General features: G+C 47.0%; 1 protein-coding gene across 1 annotated transcript; it reads left to right on the top strand.

Moving 5' to 3' along the window:
• The first annotated feature begins 5,699 nt into the window (after positions 1–5,699).
• DHCR24 (24-dehydrocholesterol reductase) lies at positions 5,700–15,198 on the top strand. The gene is made up of 9 exons (XM_071436800.1): positions 5,700–6,024; positions 7,106–7,261; positions 7,715–7,820; positions 8,067–8,185; positions 8,280–8,543; positions 9,216–9,359; positions 10,284–10,481; positions 11,256–11,434; positions 13,006–15,198. The coding sequence occupies exons 1-9, from the start codon at positions 5,767–5,769 to the stop codon at positions 13,157–13,159; spliced, it is 1,578 nt and encodes a 525-aa protein (XP_071292901.1). The 5' UTR covers positions 5,700–5,766; the 3' UTR covers positions 13,160–15,198.
• The last annotated feature ends 4,768 nt before the right edge of the window (positions 15,199–19,966 follow it).

Genomic DNA, 19,966 nt, shown 5'->3' with positions numbered 1-19,966 from the left:
AAGACCAATACAGTTCCTTATTATTGGAACAATGGTGTATTTTTGTCACCCTTAATTATTAACTTATCTGGCTGCGATTTCTCCGTTTATTAAAAGGATATTCTAGGTGACTTTAACAGCTATACAACTCTTATATAACCAACATCTTAAACTCTTTTTTTCCAGCCATCCTTTTCCTTTTTTTTTTTTGCTTTGCTCACAGCTTTTCTATTTTTCTTTGGCATTGGTAAGTAAACCCAAGGGGCCAGATCCTACAGTTACACTGATGTTTTTGGAGCATGGCCTGGAGTTTTATCAGTTTACATCATCTGGGAGTGGGCCCATAAAATTTTTAAACGTTGCAATAAATGAAAGCAGACAGGTGACAGAGTGACAACACCAGACAGAGAAAATGGCCACAGCCAAGGCAGTGCAAGCCTCAGCTTTATTTGGAGGAAAAGTCCTGCAACTACATCTGGTACTGGGATGCTAAACACACAGGCAGGCTTGCTGGGAGCTGAAAACGGGAGCAAAATTTGGCCCGTACAGAAAAACAACTTGCAGTGTTTCCTCAGGTGACACTGGCAAGCCTTCACCATCACCAAATGATTCCTGCATGTTCCCACAGCGTTTTCCTCTCCAAGCAATAAGATTCCAGAGGCAGGTGGGGGGAGAGGGTACCCTGCAGTCACTCCCCACCAGCTGTGGTTCACAACTGCCTTTGTGACAAAGTTCGCCCTGAGCATCCTGGAAGCCACTGACGCTTGTGTGCATTTTGCCATGAGTCTGCAGCAATGCATTTTTGCCTTCCAGTGACTGCAGCTGGTTTCTGATGCCCAGCACAGCCAGTGTCCCCAGGATCTCACCAATAGAAGGAGATGGGAGCATGACAGTTTCTACACCCACTTCTCTCTCTCAGGGCTGTAAAACCAACTGATGGTTGCCATGAGCTCGCTGTCCCCACTGCTCACCCAGAGGAGTGTGACCTCCTTCAGCTTAGATCACTCAGTAGTTTGAGTGCTGGAACCCCAAGTTCCTCAGTAACCAGCTCTCCACACCTGCTGCCGTGCCACAGCCATTTCATTTCTGCCACAGAGGACACTGCCCTGGTGACAGTGAAGGGAGGGCTGAATTCCTTTCCCAGTCTGGCTCTCTGTTTTGACAAGTGATTCTTTTTATAAACCCAGACAGGGTATCCCTTCAGAGACAATTGTAAAGCTGGATTTAATGCACATCACAGAGAATACACGAAAGCTCTCGTACGTTCTGCAGCACTGGGGTTTTTTTTTGGTGGCTCTGTGAACGTGCTGACCAGCAGCTGACCTTGCCCCCTGATGCAGAGCACAGCCACTGAAGGATAGGACACACTCTGCCATCATCAATATTCTCAATTTTACTTCACACCCTGCATTTGCTTCCCCCCAAGGTGGTGATGGGTCCCACCAGCCACCTACAGTAGCTCATCACCAGAGGAGTGGGGCATGATTGCTATCAGAGCACATGGGACACAGCCCAGGTATCCTTGATTCCTGCAGCACCAGTTATTCCTTCTCTTGGTGAAGCCCTTCCCAGTGTGAACAGGGTGGCTGCAGCCTTGAGGGGACAGAGGAAGGCAAGGAAAAAAGAGCAAAGTCACCCCAAGGACTCAGACGAATCCACATGGAGAGCTTTCCCCACCATGGATGTTAAACAAGTCCTTTCACATTAGATCCACCTACACCTGAATAGTCTCACCAATCTAACCTTGCCTAAGCCTTCAGTTGGTGTTTCACTTCCCCTGAGAGCTATCTGGAAATTTCTAAAGTAACTAAAAATGCATTTTCCCTTTTTGACCGATTTCCCAAAGGCCACTCCAGCTACAGCTGCTGTACCAAACCCTCTGCCCTCCTCCTCTTCAAGCCACCACACACCTCTACTCCCTCACATGAAACAGCTGTGAAACCTGAGAAATAGGTCCTGGGCAATAGATATCCCATTGAAAAATACCTTTAAAAAAAACCCAACTGGAAGCTGGTCAATTGAGCACCATCAGGTAAACCACGTTCCTCTCCTGGCTTTTCCTTCAGGGTGACTGAACATACTTTGGATTTCTCAGCAGAGGGAGCTTCTCACAAGCAGTTTGAGCACCACCTGCCTCCAACCTCAGAAGCACTCCCGTTTCAAACAAGCTTTGCACCAAACCAACGTGCAGGAAAACCAAAAGCAGCTGACTCCTAACCCCGAGTAACCACCGGCTGGTTTCTTTACGGATTTAAGCAGGCTCGCAGTCTTCCCAAAATTCTTTATTAGTTTTCATAACTACTCCTATTAAATGCCTGTCCTTTCAGTGTCCTGGTACTGCTCAGCAGCAGCTCTGTGGCAGTCAGTACCAGGGCTGTGAGAGTTTACAAGGAAAAAAATGGGCTTTTTAATGCTTTTCAATGCCTTCCTTTGGTGCCACTGAAGGCCTCTTGATATTTTTCTTATGGAGACAGAACTCTTCAGCCTACTTTTGTGTGCAGCTCAAATGCTCTGTATGTGATGACCATGCAGTGTGGCCAGCAGGGTCAGGGCAGGGATTGTCCCCCTGTGCTTGGTGCTGATGAAGCCACACCTGGAATCCTGTGTGCATTTTGGGGCCTCTCATGACAAGGAAGACTTTGAGGGGCTGAGGTGTGTTCAGAGAAGGGCAGCAGAGCTGGGAAAAGGGCTGGAGCACAAATCTGAGGTTGAGGGAGTGGTGGGGCTCAGCCTGGAGAAAAGAAGGCTCAGAGGGGACCTTCTCAGTCTCTGTAACTCCCCAAAATAAGGTTGGAGCCAGGTGGGGGTTGAGGTCTTCTCCCAGGGAACAAGGGACAGGGCAAAAGGAAGCAGCCTCAAGTTGTGCCAGGAAGGTTTGGATTGCGTATGAGGAACAATTTCTTCACATAAAGAGTTATCAAACACTGGAACGGGCTGCCCATGGCAGTGGTGGAATTATCATCCCTAGAGAGGTTTAAAAGCTGTGTGGATGTGGCACTTGGGGTGGTGGCCTTGGCAGTGCTGGGGCAACAGTTGGACTTGATGGTCTGAGATGGCTTTTCCAGCCTAAACAATTCTATGATTCCATGACTCTGTGTCCCTTCTCCCTGTCTCCTTGGACAAAGAGCTGCACCCTTTATCCAAAAGCCTTTGTATGGTCACCACCAAGCCCTGCTGGGTGAGGAGCAGAGTCCAGTGCAGGGCTGGCAGGGATGAGCTGTCCCCAGGAGGAGCTCTGGCATGGTCAGTGCCAGGGCCCTGCTCTGCTCCCAGCACAAGCCTGCATGGGGTGAGCTCCACAGGGAGCTGATCCAGGCAGGAAAAAAAAAAACTGATTTGAACAGAAAATGTTTAATTCTTCAGTCAGATCAGTTCTCCAACCTGTTTTAGTGAGTGACAGCAGAAGCACTTGTACTGCACAGCATGCCCAGAACAGCATGAGTGGGCGGATGGGATGGCAGGAGAGGGAGGCAGGGAGGAGAGGAAGGGAAAAGGACTGCTTTTTTAAGAAGCACTAACAGCTTAAACACACTTAAAATGTTAATTTAATTGAAGAAACCAAGGATTTTCATCTCACCAAGGTACCAAGAGAACCTTAGCTCTTCCAACCAGATTTGCAGATGATGTCTTCCTAAGCCTACATGGATTGTTGGATGATGTTTTGCCTAAATAACTAGAATAACTAGAATTGAAAACCTGCAGCATTTCTAATATCTATCTCCCCTTCCCTCATCCCCTTCTCATTCCTGTGTTTTCTATGCCTGGCATCAGTACCTACACAAGCAATTTGACCATAATCTGAACGTGGTTCACTCCTCTGCTTTAAAGGAGTTTCACATCCCAATCTTTCAGCTCACCTACCCCCTTCCTGTTGCCTAGAGCCTTACAAAAACAGAGCAAAACATGAAAAACATTATAAGCACTTGTAATGGTTCTTCATAAAAACAATTTCAAAATAGTATTTACACTGACGGCATAAATATGCCCTTATGAATAAATGATGCTGTTATTCAATAAGCCCAGTGCTTGATCACATTCAGATCAGGAATAATTATTTAGGTCCTTTAGAGAGGTTAAAATAACCTCTCTTAGAGCATGGGAACCTTCTTTTGCATGAATAATTTCCATCAGCAGATGAACTGATAAATAAAAGCAGATAACATCAATCAGCTCAGATGTAAGAAGAGCTAGTGAGAAGACTAGGCACAAGTGCAACAAATATAATTTGGCTATAAATAAATTTAGTCTGGAAATTAGGAGACCCTTTCCAAATATGAGAGCTGTGAAGTCTCAGTCTAGTCCTTCAATAAAAGCCGTGGGACAAATCCCAAAAAAGCAGGGTGCTAAAATTTCCATCCCTGGAATTGTTCCAGGCCACATTGCATGGAGACCTAAGCAAACTGTTCTAATGGAACAGTGGCTCTGCCCATGGCCAAAGGGTTGGGATTAGGTGATCTTTAAGGTACTTCCAACCCAAACCATTCTGTGAATGGTTCCATGAAATCCTGGAGTGGGCTTCACAACAAAGCCTTCCATGTCCCTGAAGAGGGCTGAAAGGTGTGGCTGGGCTGCCACAGCTCAGCTCTGAACCTTGATCCCTCCCTGTCAGAACTCTCCATCTCCCAGCTATCAATCATCTAAAGGACAAGGTCAGCATTTCTCCTGCTGACACTTGTGTCACATCACCATGGCTGTGTCCACACGGAACACCTGGACTCCATGTTCCTCTCTGAACTCAGCCTTTGCCATTCCAGGATATCTGACAGGGCTGGCTCTGCCAGGACCTCCTGGAGCTGTCATTGGACCTCTGTCACCATCCTCTCAAGCTGCACATCCCTTGAGGGATTTTAACTTCAAAAAACAAAGCCTCATCTTTCTCACAGACTTTATTTATCTTCTGTCATGTGGTTCTATCATGGATAGGAGTTTTCTGCCAGGGTTTTAGAGAGCAAGCTGTGTTTTGGAGGGAGGTGCTCCTTTATTCTAGAAATGGAACTGCTGGCACTTTGGAGATACCTGCACCGTCGAGTTCTTGTGCCTACACCACCAGAGGGGTGCACAGGTGAGGGATGCACAGGTGAGAGATGCGGAGATGTTTTGCTCCAGACCCCAACCCAAAGGCACCAGGACGCACCCCTTGCTCAGGGGACACGGTCACCACAGCACCACCACGGCCTGTCCCCCGCCCTGACCAGGGAGTCCCCTCTGCCTCAGCCCTTGTCCTCTGCCCTGTGTCCCACCCAGCCCCCGCCAGGACCAGTGCCCAGAGCTTCCCGGGGATCTGACCCGGCTCCCCCAGCCCTTCCCGGGGTCTGACCCTGCCCGGTCCCCATCCCTAGCACTGCCCGAGTGTTTGACCCTGTCCCGGTCCCCATCCCCAGCCCTGTCCGGGGGTCTGACCCTGTCCCGGTCCCCGTTCCCAGCCCTGTCCCGTCCCCATCCCCGGCCCTTCCCGGGGTCTGAGCCGGGTCCCGGTCCCCATTCCCAGCCCTGCCCGGGGTCTGAGCCGGGTCCCCCTCAGTCCCCCTCAGTCCCCAGGCGGTGCCACCCCCGCAGAGGGGGGGGGGACTCGGTGGCCGCGGCGATGAGGGGGAGCACGGGGCTGGCCGCGCGCAGCCAATCGGCGCCCTCAGCGCCTGGTCCGATCTCCGCGGAGCTCTCCGATTGGCCGCCTCCCTCCCCTCGCCTCACGCCTCGGCCAATGGGGTCGGAGGGGCGTGGCGCGGGCGGCGAGCGCGCGAGCGGCGGGCGCGGCATGGCGGGGTCCCATAAGGGCGCGCGGCCGTGATGGAGCGGGAGCGGGCGGTGGGCGTCATGTCTGCACTGTGGTCGGTGGGCGCGGGGCTGCTGCTCCTGCTGCTCTGGGTGCGGCACCGCGGGCTGGAGGCCGTGCTGGTGCACCACCGCTGGGTCTTCGTCTGCTTCTTCCTCCTGCCGCTCTCCATCCTCTTCGACATCTACTACCAGCTGCGCGCATGGGCCGTGTGGCGCCTCCACAGCGCCCCGCGGCAGCACGCCCAGCGCGTCCGGCACATCCAGGAGCAGGTGAGGCTTGGCCGGACCTCGGGACCCCGAGGGTACCGCGGCTTTGCGAGGGAACAGCGTGTCCTTGTCCCGCTCTCGGTCCTTCCCCCCACCCCGCCATTCCACACCCGGGCCAAAGTCCAGCCGGAGCGGGGAAATGTAAGGGGATAAACACCGGCGGGGCTTTCAGCCTCCTGCAGGCTTCTTATCCTGCTGGAACTCCTGTGGAACTCCCACCCTGCGGCTGCTGGTGTGCTGTGAGCCGGGCTGGGCACGCAGCAGGCTCAGGGACACACGTGTGTGCAACATGGGAACACATCAGTGTCTGAACCGCAGGCTCAGGAGCGTGTTCTGCTTCCCCTCACACCCTGCTGCTCGGCACCGCCAGCTCCAGGAGCTGCTTCGTGGCCAGATTAAACTTTTCCTCCACCCAGAAATGCAGATGTGTGTAGTGATTCTGTGCTCTCTGGTGTTTGTGGTAATTCTGTCACGTCCGCTTCTGTTTCCTGCCTTGTCTCTCACATCACGGATGCAGATGGATGTTCGTGTGCATGGAATTATTCTCGGAGGGGTTGGGGTTGTTGGCTGGGTTCTTTTTACCAGCTGTAGTAGCAACTCAGCTTTGAAGAAAATGCAGTTGTTTGTTCTCTGGGTGTTAACCACTGTGGCTTTGCAGAATTCATATGGCTTACACATTTTCCTTCCCAACTTTTTGTAGAATCCTAGGAGGCTTTGGGTTAAAAATCGTCTTGTTCCAACCCCACCTGCCTTGGACAGGGGCATCTTCCACTAGACCAGGTTGCTTAAGGTTGATTCCACTAAACCTGGTCCTTTGGAGGCTCAGACCACTTTTTGTGTGTTTTGGATTAGAACTAAAATTATAACAGCAATAATACCTCCCTTAGAGAGGGTTTTTTAAACTCTGTTAGTGTCTTGTTATCCTTCTGAATCCTTCCCCCAAAAGAAAACCCCAGAGCTACAAGATACTAGAAGTGTGTCCTCTACATAACTCTGCCACTCTGGTCATACTTTATTTAGGAGTTGAGAGGTCTGCAGAGAGGCTTCCAAAGCATCCCTGCAGTGACAGTTGTTGCCCTTGCAGGTGCGGGAATGGAAGAAGGAAGGCAGCAGGAGGTACATGTGCACGGGCCGGCCCGGCTGGCTGACGGTGTCGCTCCGTGTGGGCAAGTACAAGAAGACTCACAAGAACATCATGATCAATTTAATGGATGTTCTGGAAGTAGACAGTGAAAGACAGGTAACAAATCCCACCACAAAGCGTTTACTCTAATGGATTTTATACTTTTCTTCACAATACTCGGAGCTGAAGGGATTAGATTCCACAAAGAGCGAAATTTTGTGGCAGACCTGTCACATTTCAAGGGTTTGCAACGTGGGCTTGGATCGTTCCATCTGAAAAACCCAGCATATGGAATTGCTTGGCTTTTATGTGCTGAAGTCTAAAAGACCAGATTGATTTATGGGTTTTGGGCACTGAGCAACAAGATGTTGAGGCAGAGGAGGAATCACTAAACAGTTCCCACTATTTTTAGCAGCTCTCTTAGGAAAGTGAGTCTCTGAGTTCTGATAACAGATGGAGGTATATCCAGTTAGCCATATTTTGGCATCATTAATGCTGAACTCTTTAATTTGTATTTGTTGAGAACTTAGGGGTGGGTTTTGTTTTATTTTGGTTTTTTTTGCTTTTTAGGTTGTTCGTGTGGAGCCTTTGGTGTCCATGGGCCAGCTGACTGCATACCTGAATCCCATGGGCTGGACTATTCCTGTGGTACCAGAGCTTGATGATCTCACAGTAGGTAAGGATTGCTGATGACAAGAGACTCACTGATTTTGCTGCACTTCCATTAGGGTTTTTTAATTGCATTGTTTTAAAGGTTCTAGAAATAGTCTGTTGAGCCTTATGTTCTTTGTGGTATTTATGTTATAAGCACTTTTTTTTTTTAATAGTCTTAAAAGAGCTTTTAAAGTAGAGGTTTGCTCTCATAAATCACCCACATTTTGGAGTGTGTTTCATTTGATTTGTTGTGTGCTCTCTTGATAAGGTGGCCTGATCATGGGAACTGGCATTGAGTCTTCATCCCATATCTATGGACTTTTTCAGCACACCTGTGTGGCCTATGAACTTGTTCTTGCTGATGGAAGCCTTGTGAGATGTTCACCAGTAAGACAAAATGTTACTTTGCTATCATTTACAATGTCATTGACAGTTATTGGTGTGGATATATGATTTAGTATGACATACATACTTTTTGCAGACTGAAAACTCAGACCTATTTTATGCAGTGCCTTGGTCTTGTGGTACTCTGGGTTTCCTGGTTGCAGCAGAAATAAAAATGGTTCCTGCCAAGAAATATGTCAAAATACATTATGAGCCAGTAAGAGGACTGCAGAAGATTTGTGAGAAGTTCACTGAAGAGTCTAAGAAAAAGGAGAATAGTTTTGTGGAAGGACTTATGTATTCCTTGGATGAAGCAGTCATCATGACAGGAGTCTTGACTGATGAAGCTGAGCAAAGCAAGGTAACTAAAGGGAAGTTACTGACAATTAAAAAAAAACTCCCAAAGTCTAACTGAAGCTGTACTACTCTTAACATAGGATTAAAATTTGGATCAGTCCATCAGAATATTTTAATTCCTACTATGACAGAGTCTGTTTTCTAAATCTCTTTTATTGGTGAGAACTGACCCACTGATTTCATTGTTCTGAGGAGGAGGAAGAGGAGAAGGATAGACTCATAGACTGAACAATGCTGCTTTGAACTGCAATTATTCAGAGTAACTCTCTTCCTAGCAAGCTTATAATGCTGTTAATATCAATAAAAACACATCAGGGGCTTGCACAGGAGGGTCATGCTAAGTGTTCATGCAACCCTCCACCTGAATGTTTCCTCTCTGCCATGTGAGATTTTGGATTAATGATGGGGTTAGAGATTGGCATTTTAGGAATTCAGTTCTGTCACATTCTTGGGTTCTTGGTTCTTAAATAGCTTGTCAATGGAAGCCTTACTTTAACCTTAATGGCAAGGAAGCTAAGAAGGAGCCTTGCAAGTGGAGTGAAGGCTCCCTAAATGCCTTGTGACAGTCTTATCCAGAGGATATAACACACATTCCTCCCAGGAAAGGAATTTGGGGACATACTCTGTTGACTAGCAAAGTGTAACTGTTACCTAATGAATCCTTGTTTTCTCGTAGATAAACAGAATTGGCAACTACTACAAGCCATGGTTCTTTAAGCATGTGGAGAAGTATTTGAAAGCTGACAGGACTGGAGTGGAGTACATTCCTTCCAGACATTATTACCACAGACATACTCGCAGTATCTTCTGGGAGCTCCAAGTAAGACCAGTTCCAAAATTCAAATGTATCTGCAGGAAAGTACCCTGCCCCTTCATAGTGTAGGTACAATCTACCTTCTTCCCCTTGGCAGCAACTTCTGTTTTTAATGACAGAAAAAAATGGCAAAGTTTATGGCAAAATTACAAGTCCTGCATCTGAGTGCAGCAAATCCAAAGACAATTCTTGACATATAAGGTGTTGTATCAGAAACTCCTAATTTTTGGTTTAGTGCTTTTCTGAATTTAGGTCTTAAGTATGTATTTCGGCATTAAATCACTACTGAGTGATTTCCAAATTCAGATGGTGGAAGAAAACATGAATGTGAAATTCTGCCTGAAAAACTGCCCCACCTAAAGTAATGATGTGTAATCAGGTCATTACTTAGAATTTCATAAATGTGTTTATTGTTGTGTGTAGTTACACAAAACTTGATTTGACACCCTGAAATATTCCTGTTACTACATTTTGAATCTCTGGAGTGAGGTACCAGCTCCTGCAGAAGGTAAACAGCAGTGGGCTGTGCGGGTGGTAATTAAAATTTTACAGCTTTAAAATGCTATTGAGAAATTTAGCTATTCTTGCAAAACTTCTGTAAAGTTAGCTCCTTTTGCACTCCTCCCTTGGCTGTTGCAAGATAATAGCCTGTTGCTCTCTTTATTTTCTGAAATTATTTGGGGCTGGGTATGTTGTGAGTCATACAACTGCAAATCAGTGGTAACCAGAGGAGGCTTGGGGCAAGGCTCTGTAGCCAAGTGCAGCCCAGGCCCCTCTAATTTGCTAATTTGTGTTTTAGTACTTCAGCAAAGTATCACCAATTAAATTTATTGAAAATCTGGCTTAATATTGCCCTGAGGGCTCTGAAGTGTTCTTTTGGTCCACTTACACATTCTTCAGTCAGACTCTTTTTTTCTTTCCTCTTTGAAGGATATCATTCCTTTTGGCAATAACCCCGTGTTCCGTTACCTGTTTGGCTGGATGGTCCCCCCAAAAATCTCTCTGCTGAAGCTCACCCAAGGAGAAGCCATTAGGAAGCTGTATGAGCAGCACCACGTTGTGCAGGACATGCTGGTGCCAATAAAGAGCCTTGAAAAATCAATCCAGACCTTCCACGTTGACCTTAATGTAAGAACACATCTCCTTAGAACTCAGCAAATCTTGGGCTGTTTGTGATAAGGACTGTGACTGCTGATGTTAAGACATAATATCCTGCTTGTGCAAAAGGTCATTATTGTGTCCTGGGGAGTGCTGTGCTTTGTGAGTCCATGATGCAAGGCTGCAGCAGAAATAAACACAGCTTTCTGAAAAAGAGAAACATTAAAGAAAAGATTCAAGCTTTGGTAGAAGCTGACACTTCTAAAAGATTTTATCACTTACTAAAATTTGAACTTCACCTAAAATGATTGCTGGTCTAACCAAGCACCAACTGTGGAGCTTAATTTCCCTTTCTTGATTTTATTTCTGAATTTATTTTAGCTAGTGTAGAATTTCAGTTTTGGACTGACCTGGAAAAGAAAACACTTCCTTATTTTTTTTTTTTTCTTCTTTTTTTTTTTTTTTTTTTTTTGCTTAGAATGTTTATTCACTTGTTGCTTTGAGATCAGGGGTGGTTTATTTGTGGGTGGTTTTGGGTTTTTTTTTTCCCCTTTTAATTTCAAATGTTTAAGGGGAGGAGATGTAATTCTAGGAGGACATTTTCAATCTGTTTGTGTTATGCTCATTACAAAGTACAGTTAAAAACAACACCAGGACACCTGAGAAGGAAGATCTGAAAGCAAAAGTTTCAGTCTAAGATTGGGAGAAAGTTCTCTTAACTCTTTATTTTGCCACATTTGTGAAAGATCTTAAAGGATGATTGTGTTAAAAAATAAGTGATAAAGTGTTTTGCTGCCCCTGCAGGTGTACCCTATTTGGTTGTGTCCTTTCATATTGCCCAACAATCCTGGTATGGTCCATCCCAAAGGAAATGAAGCTGAACTCTACGTGGATATAGGAGCTTATGGAGAGCCCAAAAGCAAACAGTTTGAAGCCAGGGCTTCAATGAGGCAGATGGAAAAGTTTGTAAGAAGTGTGCACGGGTAAGGACCCCGCTCCTCAGAACAGTGATAATGTCACATATAATTCACACCCACGTGGTTTAATCACAGTTATTTATCCCACAGAACTTTAATATTAAATACTGCATTAATTTAACAACCACAATAATTGAAAACTAATTTAAATTTCTAATTTTGGTGAGTGTCAAATATGATTACACTTTATTATTTGATTGCAAAACCAACCAACCAAAGGACACACTGGCTGAAGTTCTCATGGTGTAGTTGGAAGCTGGGTGACTTCAGATCACCCTTCAGCTCCAGGCTGCTCTGGGAGCAGAGTCTGCTGCTATGAAAGACATCCTTGGAATATTCATTCCAAGGAATGATTCATTCAGGAATCTCCAAAGTTTGGACAGCTTCCCTGGCTGCCCTTGGGACTGTTCTCCCTGCAGTCGGAGCAGCTCTGCCCCGTCCTTGCACCGGGATGTCCTTGCCCAGGGGGGCCAGCCTTGGCTGTCCCTGCAGTCAGTCCCTGTGTGCTGGTGGCTCTTCCCTCCCTCAAAACTTGTGCTCCAGAGCTTCCTTTTCCCTGCCTGGGTTCTGGTTGCACAGGACCACAGTGGGCGTGAGGCATGTGCCCACCATCTGTCACGGACTCGAGCCAGCCGAATTTGCTGGAGCGGTGTCAGTGGAGAAGCAGCCACAGGCTGGTTTCTCAGGAACAAAAAGCAACTACATGGTATTTTTACACCATCAGTCTAATTTATCCCCATTTCTATTTTGACCTACTTCTCAGTCTAACGGTGATCATGTCCCATGTGGCTAAGCAATAATGGCAAGGCTGCTTCGAGATGATTTGGGGACTGCAAATGACTTCAAGCTGCAAGAAGTGATTTGCCAGAGAACAAAGCAACCCAAAGTGAATTTTAAGCTTTTTTTTTCATTAACTTGAAATTAAGATTTTAATTTAAAGCTCTTTACTGACAAAGTTGTGTCTGTTTTCTACCTGTCACTGGAAAATGAACAATGAATAAATGCTTAATCTTCCAGTTTCATAATCACACAAAACAATAGAGCTTCTATGTTAGGTTGTGTTTTGCTGCTGTACTCTGGTGGAAGCTGCAGCTTAGAGAGCACACTGTGGGAGTGAGGAAGAGTCCACAGCTGAAGAAGGATTTAATTTCTAAATGAACCTTTGTTACACCATGCTTTGTTTACACTATGAATTTATCTTCTTGGCCTGTCTCATTTTGCCTTCTTAGTTCTGTTCTTAATGTCCAGAGAAATGAAAAAGTCAAAGGATGTATTGTTAGATCTGTCTTGAATGGATATTGTAATGCAGGCAAATATGAGATTCTATGACTGTACCTACATGGATCCCAAGAAAACAGGCAGAAAAAAAATACTAAATCCACAAATTGGCTGAGTGTACCAACATAATCCATGTGAGCTGTTTTATTTGCTTGTTTTTAAAAAGCATTGTTGATGGTTTTGTTTGTTAAGTTTTTGCTATTCATAACTTGCACTGAATTTTTTTTAAATGTTCTATATCAAATCTTGTGGCTCAATTAACACTGAATCTCTGTCTCTTCTCTTTCCCTTCTCTCCAGTTTCCAGATGCTGTATGCAGATTGTTACATGACCCGTGAGGAGTTCTGGGATATGTTTGATGGCTCGTTGTACCACAGGCTGAGGGAGGAGATGAATTGCAAGGATGCCTTTCCAGAAGTGTATGACAAAATCTGCAAAGCTGCAAGGCACTGAGCCTGGCTGAGCTCACCAAGCAATCAGGGAAAGAGGAATTTACCTATAGCTAGTCAGTATATCCTTTAAAAAAAAAAAAAGCTTTATTGCTCTCCAAATAAGCTCATTCTTATTGATGTTTAAAGGTATGAATTCCTGCTTTACACATTTATGTTTAGTATTTCTTCGTATGTTTTAAAACCAGTTTTCCAAACTCAGAGTGATTGTTTTTAAGAAATCTGAAGTGCTAGCCTTTGTATCTAATGTAGTGACATAGGTGAGTTCACCTATTTCCAGGCAGAAGCAAAATAATGGGAATGGATGAAGACACTGGAGTTACACCAGCTATATTTAACATGACTTCTGAAAAACGGGAGGGAGGGCTCAGAAATAGGTGCCAAAGCTGAACACATTGTCTAATTAATCATGTTGTTAAAAACATTTGCCTCCAGTCAGTGTCCTGGAGCAGCTCTGCAGTGGCTCATCCCCACTCCATCCTCCTCCAGCTGCTTGATGGTGGTGCTGGGCTGCTCTCCTTGTCCTGCAGGGCAGCTGAGCTCCCCAGGCCTGGCTTCTGCTGGAAAACTGAGCACTGAAGTGTGAAGAAGATGCTTTTTACTTGTGCCTATCAGATTTGTACTGATTTTGATTATGAAGTATGAATGGATGTAGGTTTTTTTAGGTGTTTTGTAGTTGGCCAACAGTGCATTGGTTTTTTTGCCCCAAAGTATCAATGTTCTGGCTTTGTAGACCACTGAAAAAAAAAATTGCTGCTATTTCATATAGCCAAATTTTAATTTCTTTGTGGGTCAGTTTGTTTGGGTTTCTTTTGGGTTTGTGTTTTTTGGGGTTGTTTGGTTGTGGCTTAATTTTAGTGCCTTATAAGTACTCAGTTGGAGGAAGATATGGCTCATCTCAGATTGTTCTGTCCTGGCCTGTGGGAGAAGGAAGTCAAGGCTGCATTTTTAGGAGGTTTGTTAAAGCAAGTGGCTGTGGATAAGAACTCTTGAAGTGAACCTCGATACACACAGGCTTTGGTTCTGACTTGAGTGACATTTTTGCTTTTCATTTTAGCTGGGTTAGGTTGATAGGCTTTGTAAAAGGACTGTTTCAGTCACCTGGAGAGGGAATAACAGCAAATACTGTTAGTTCCCTCTTCTGCTGCTCGCAGGTGAAAATGGCACAGTCGTGGACTTGATACACTTGAGTGTAGAAGTGTGGAGATGTTTTGACCCTGTAGCCAGAATCAGGGTTCCAATCCAAGCCTGTGTCTTGTCCAAGCAGTACTGAAAATTGTTACTTGAAACCTTACTGAGCCTGATGGAAAATAAAGTGATTTTCTTGAGGGTTGTGTAGGGGGTAACACGGAGAACTTCTCAAACAGTTACCAGTGGGAGGTGTAATTTTATTATGCGTGCTAAACCAATGATTTTATTTATTGATAGATGGATGTTTAAGGTCCAGATGAAACCAATGATAAAGCAGTAGCAGGAATAAGCTTGGGCTGTAACTCAGTGATGCAAGTAAGGTGCCCCCTCAAATCCTGCACAGGGGCAGCATTCCATGGGGAGACACAGCCAGTGCAGAGTATCCTCAGTGCTGCCCAGGCCCTGGAGCTGTGTCAGTGATCCAGGAGTGCCTGCCACGCCTCCTGGCTGCACCAGGGGTACACAGGAAGGCAAGTGTTGATTCTCAGGGTGTGACCTGCCTTCCTGCCCCCACGAGGGAATTGTCCCTGGGGTGAAGCTACGATTAGCCCAGTGCTTGTATAGCCTGCACAGAGCAAGAATGGTTTGGTTAGCTTTGAAAGGGCAATGTTACAACAGCTAGAGGATATGCAAATACTTCTACTTAGGCTGTGTTCCACTTATGTACTGATGATCTTTAGGTATGCACTGTGTTTGTTTTTTCACTCCTTAATTTATTGGCAAACTTTGTATGCTGTGATGGGGTACTGCATTGTATCAGTCACACACATGCACACAAACCATTGCTGTTGCTCTTGGTTTTTGGTTGTATGGGCTGTTGAAAATAAAGCTCTGGCCGGCGTACTGTTCCAAGGGGTGTCTTTTAATGAGTGCTTGCTTGCTTTTCAGCAGCTGTTTATCATTTCTTTCTGCTTCTTGTGTTGTTCCACATGGCCAGTGATTACTGAGAAAGTCTGGCTGAGACACCCAGGGCATTGTGAGGGAGGTGCTGTTTGTAGGAATGTCTTTGAAGTCTGTGAACCTTCACTTATCTTTTCCCCAAGACACACCTGCAATAAAAGAAATACCTCATAGCTGAGCCTTTAACCCTTCACTTATGCCCCACTAGCTCCAGACAGCTTCATGATCCAATTGTCCCGATTTTTTACACACACCACTTCCTTCTTTCTCCGTGACATTTTGTCTGAGGAGGACAAACTCCCATTTTGCATTTAGGTGCTACCCATTGACAATGGGTAATTACTTCATTCTTCTCATTTCATGCTAAGAAATCTAATCCCTGCCTTGAATGAGCAGCCAACAGTGAGAGTCAAGACTCGGTGCACTCTGCAGCCTGAGGAGTTTCACACCCACCTCTTCTGTCTCCTTGATAAACGTCTTCATGCAGCTCTGTGGGCTCAGTGGGAGGTGCTCTGCCCCTCCCTGCTCACAGCTGGTACACCTTCTCCCCGGGTGCACATTGCTCTTTTCCCAGGGAGGAAGCCAGGCTGCCAAGTGCCTCAGCCCTGCTGAAGCTGCAGTTCAGGTGCCAAAGCCCTTCCGTGCTGGCCTGGGCTCAGGCTGCATTGCACAACCCTCCTTTGTTGCCCCAGCAGTGTCTCTGTACCCTCCCTCACCCACATCACTGCTCAGGCATTTCCCTTAAGAGCCCTCCTCCTTTGGAACAATAGCCAGGATTTCCTTAAGTCCTGCAGTTTTACCTGTGTTCCATTATCTTCCCCCCACCAAATGATAATTACAGATTAATTAGCAAACTTAATCAGCCATACTAATGTGTAATTATACCTAGATTTAATTATTCCAGTCTGGTCTAAACACTTGTACAAGACCTGATAAACTTAACTCTAGGAGAACAACATGTTCCCAGTACATTTTTATGGCCAGCTTTTGTTGCTGCTGACATTTTCTGCTCATCTCACTTTCTCCACTGCCTCCAGGTTTTCATTCCCTGCTCATCTTTGCTATGGTAACACTTTTTCAGACCCACTTTTCTGTGGAGTTGTGGTGGACCTGGGGCTACTCAGGTGTGGCAACACCACCCAGAACAGGTATGTGCAACTCCTCTGGGTGGTAGCAGAGTTTGGAAGGATGTGTTTAACCCTGTGTGAGCTGTGTGTGCCATCACACCTTCCTTGGGAGGATGTGCGGGATCTGCATCCTCTTCTCATGTAAGTAATTTCTCTAAAGTCCCAGCTGAAAATAGTTAATTACTGTTCAATTGCAGTGTCATTGCCCCCCTCCTTTAAGTCTCTGTGTTCAGCCAGGCAGAGAGAGGACAGGGAATCCTCTCTCATGCTTCCTGTCATCCCTATCTATCCTAGGGAAATTCCAGCAGTTTGTCTCTCTTGGCCTTTGCTCCTGGGCCTCCCCAGTTCCCATCCTGTGAACTGCAGGCTCCTGGCTGCTCCTGAGGTTCTCCCAGTTTGAGAAAGCCCCTGAGGAGCAGGCTGAGTGTGCCAGCACCAGAGCCACTCACCTCAGCAAGTGATCCAACAACAGTGGCACATCTTAACCAAAGGGAGCCCACACTGCAGGAGAGGGAGGAGGACACAGTGCCCAGGAGAGCCTCCCAGTCTCCTCCAGGAGCAGCTCTGGCCACAGTAGGCCGTGAAGAGCTGATTATCCCTGCAGGCTTGAGCTCAGTCCCCTCCTGCCAGCTGCAGAGAAGGGCAGCAGTGTCACAACCTCCCCACTCAAGTGTAATCTGAACGTTCCCCACCAATTACCAGGATGTCTTGACCTCTTTCAAGCTGCCTGTTCCTCACTCAGCTGGATAAAGGAGAGAAGCCATGTGGATTCCTGCTGATCATCCCTAGCCAAGGTGGACTATTTCAGACTAAAGCCTTCCCTGTCTGCTTTGAGCCCTTTAGGCTTTGTTCTGGTTCTCCATGGGGAAGCTGCCAAGATGAATGCAGCTCCAGGAATGGGTACTGAGGGAAGGGCTCCTACCTGCACTGGCTCTGCAATGTGCTGCTGATGCTGCTAGAGGAAAAACTGGCTTTTAAGCAGCAGAGTATGACTTTTTTTGAGGATAGAAGGAGCTCCTGGCACCTAAAAGGACTCGAACCCAGCTGCCCTCATCCATGAAGTGCATCCGCTTGCTTGCAGGTGAAACAGAGCAAAACTAATGGGAAGGGTTGTCCAAGCATCCCTTGAAAAGGGCAAAGGCCTGAGGATGCAGGCAGAGGCAGTGTGGGCACTGCTGAGCTCCTGCCAGGCTCACCTGCCTGTGGGCAGCGTGTGCTCCCTGCTGTCTCACCATGATATTTTGTGGAAAATCCCTTCACCAGGATTTATTCTCCTGGCAAGATGAGAAGCCTCAGCTTCTCCATGTTTTGCTCCTCTGGAATGTGATTTGAAGAATTCTTTACCCAGCATGTGAATTGTTTTTAATTAATGGCCAATCACAGCCAGCTGTGTTGGACTCTGAGTCTGTCTCACGGGTTTTTATTTTTCATTCTTGTCTAGCCTTCTGATGTCTCTTTTTCTTTAGTATAGTTTTAGTATATAATTTTCTTATAATATAATGTCATAATATAATAAATCAGCCTTCTGAGAACTTGGAATCAATTTTCATCGCTCACCTCATCCTGGGACCCACAATACCACAACACTGCTGGGTGCTCAGCACATGCTGTGCTTCCACCCCAGGCTGCTCCCAGCTAGAGCTGGGTGTCCTGGACCATCCTGTGCAAGGAGCTGCTTCCCAGCGGGCACAGACAGTCTGGGAGGTGAGAAGAGCAACCCCAGTAAGTCCAGCTGCCCCCACACATCCAGCTCTCCCCTGGCTGCCCATGTCCCCAGGACTGCCTGCAGGCACACGCTGACAGCTCTGGTCCCCAAGGGGATGGTGGCAGCCCTTGCCATGGCAACCATCACCGTGGCACCCAGCATCTCCATTCCCCAGGGAATGTCCCCTCCCCTGTGCAGGCAGGGCTGGAAAACAGCAGGGAAAAAACAAAAGTGTTGTCTGCTCAGGGGGAGCTGTGGAAAGCACTCAAGGGGTACCCCACAGGGAGCCCCTGCACCTGGGGTAGCTGCCAGGCTGCAGGGGCTATGCAGTAATTTTATATTCCCCAAGGGGCAAATCAAAGGCAGGACCTGTAACCATCCCTCCACTGGGCATAAAAACATTGTCCAGCAGTTATAGTAACATCACTGGAGGGGATCAAATTGGTGAGCCAAGGGTGTGAGCCAGCACTGTGGGGGCACAGACCTTACAAGCTGTGTAGGAGCCTGTCCACAGGCAGATGGGATGTGCCACCCCCCTGTGCCCACCCCGAGCCCAAACTGCAAATCCTCTGCAGGATGGAGAGAGGTTTGACCACTGAATGACTTGGCCTCTCACCTGCCCTGACTTCTCTTCCCTAGCCCTGCCCTGGTGCTTCCTGGGGATGCTGCTGGAAAGGGAAGAACCATTTTCCACCAGCCCAGTGGCTACTCTCACACTGACCCCTTGATCTCTTTGGTGCTGTGCCAGGCACTGATTCAAGACAGCTGCTAGTGCCTTGTTGGTCTCTCATTTATCTTCTCCCCATCCTCAGCATTTTCCCTCCCGGAAATCCCTCGGGGCAAGGAGTGAGGCCCCAGACAGGAGCCGAGCCCCTCCTGTGCAGGGCACGCCCCTCCCAGGCCACTCTTTTGGCCCCAGTGCCATAAATCAGCCCCAGCAAAGCAGCAGGGGAGCAGTTTGGTGAAAGGCTGCAGGGACAGCAGTACCTTTATTAGGTTCCCCCAGCACAGCTGGAAAAAATAAGGAGCCCAGACAGGCTTTCAGGCACATAACCCCTGGGCTGAGCCCCACACTCAGTCCTGTCTGCTGATTTAATAAGAGATCAGCTTTCCCCACAGACCACATCTCCTGTGCAGCCTTAAACCCTCCTGGTTAAAACACTGCCCTGGAGAATCAATCCAAGATGGTTTTGTCCCTTTGATCAGTACAGCAGGTAATAAGTCTCCGATGGAAATGTGTTTCACTTCTCTGGCTCCAGCAATAGAAATGGAGACAACCCCTCTGTCCTGGTGAAAATCTCACAGTGCCTGGGGAGATGGACAAAGGGGTTTGCAGTGTGGCTCTGGAGGTCCCCATGGACACACAGCAGCACCTGGGTGTCCGAGGTGTGAGCACATTCCCTTCCCACAGGATCCATCCTGATCTCCAGCCTCACAGACAGCCACAGCGTTTGCAGTGCCTAACTGTGGTGACAAACATGGAGGTGGTTCTGTCAGTGATTGCCTGACAGAACCAGGGCAGGCTGGTCTGGGAGCTGCCAGGGAACCTGGGCCAGATCCCAGCACGGAGCTGCTGAGGGACTGCCACAGCTCCCTCTGGGCACACAGGGTGTTGAGTCACCTGGCAGAACTGGCTCAACTCTTTAATGACTTTAATGCTTCTAGATAACCCGGAGCATCAAAGATGTGCCCTTTAGTTCCTCGCTTTTGCTCATTTCCAGCCCTCTGTAAACATGGGGATTTCACATTATAAAAGCATTGTGAAGATTTCTTCAAATCCCATTTTTAAAATAAGGATTCATTCTTATTTCCCTCTATTTAAAAAGGATTATTTAACTCTTCTTTGAAGTGCTGTCTCCTACTCCAGTGGAGTACTTTACTTTCAGGG

Source organism: Agelaius tricolor, unplaced genomic scaffold (assembly GCF_023055355.1).
Source record: "Agelaius tricolor isolate 1412-34295 unplaced genomic scaffold, bAgeTri1.0.p SCAF_11, whole genome shotgun sequence".
Lineage (NCBI taxonomy): Eukaryota > Metazoa > Chordata > Aves > Passeriformes > Icteridae > Agelaius > Agelaius tricolor.
The sequence above is the reverse complement of the archived record's forward strand: the minus strand, read 5'-3'. Positions and strand labels throughout refer to the sequence as shown.

What these genes read in the sequence shown, in the direction of transcription:
- DHCR24 (XM_071436800.1), top strand. Translation starts at nt 5,767, where the DNA reads ATGGAGCGGGAGCGGGCGGTGGGCGTCATGTCTGCACTGTGGTCGGTG. An exon ending in TCCGGCACATCCAGGAGCAG is followed by an intron (nt 6,025 to 7,105) that starts GTGAGGCTTGGC and finishes TTGCCCTTGCAG; the next exon opens with GTGCGGGAATGGAAGAAGGA. An exon ending in GTATCTTCTGGGAGCTCCAA is followed by an intron (nt 9,360 to 10,283) that starts GTAAGACCAGTT and finishes TCCTCTTTGAAG; the next exon opens with GATATCATTCCTTTTGGCAA.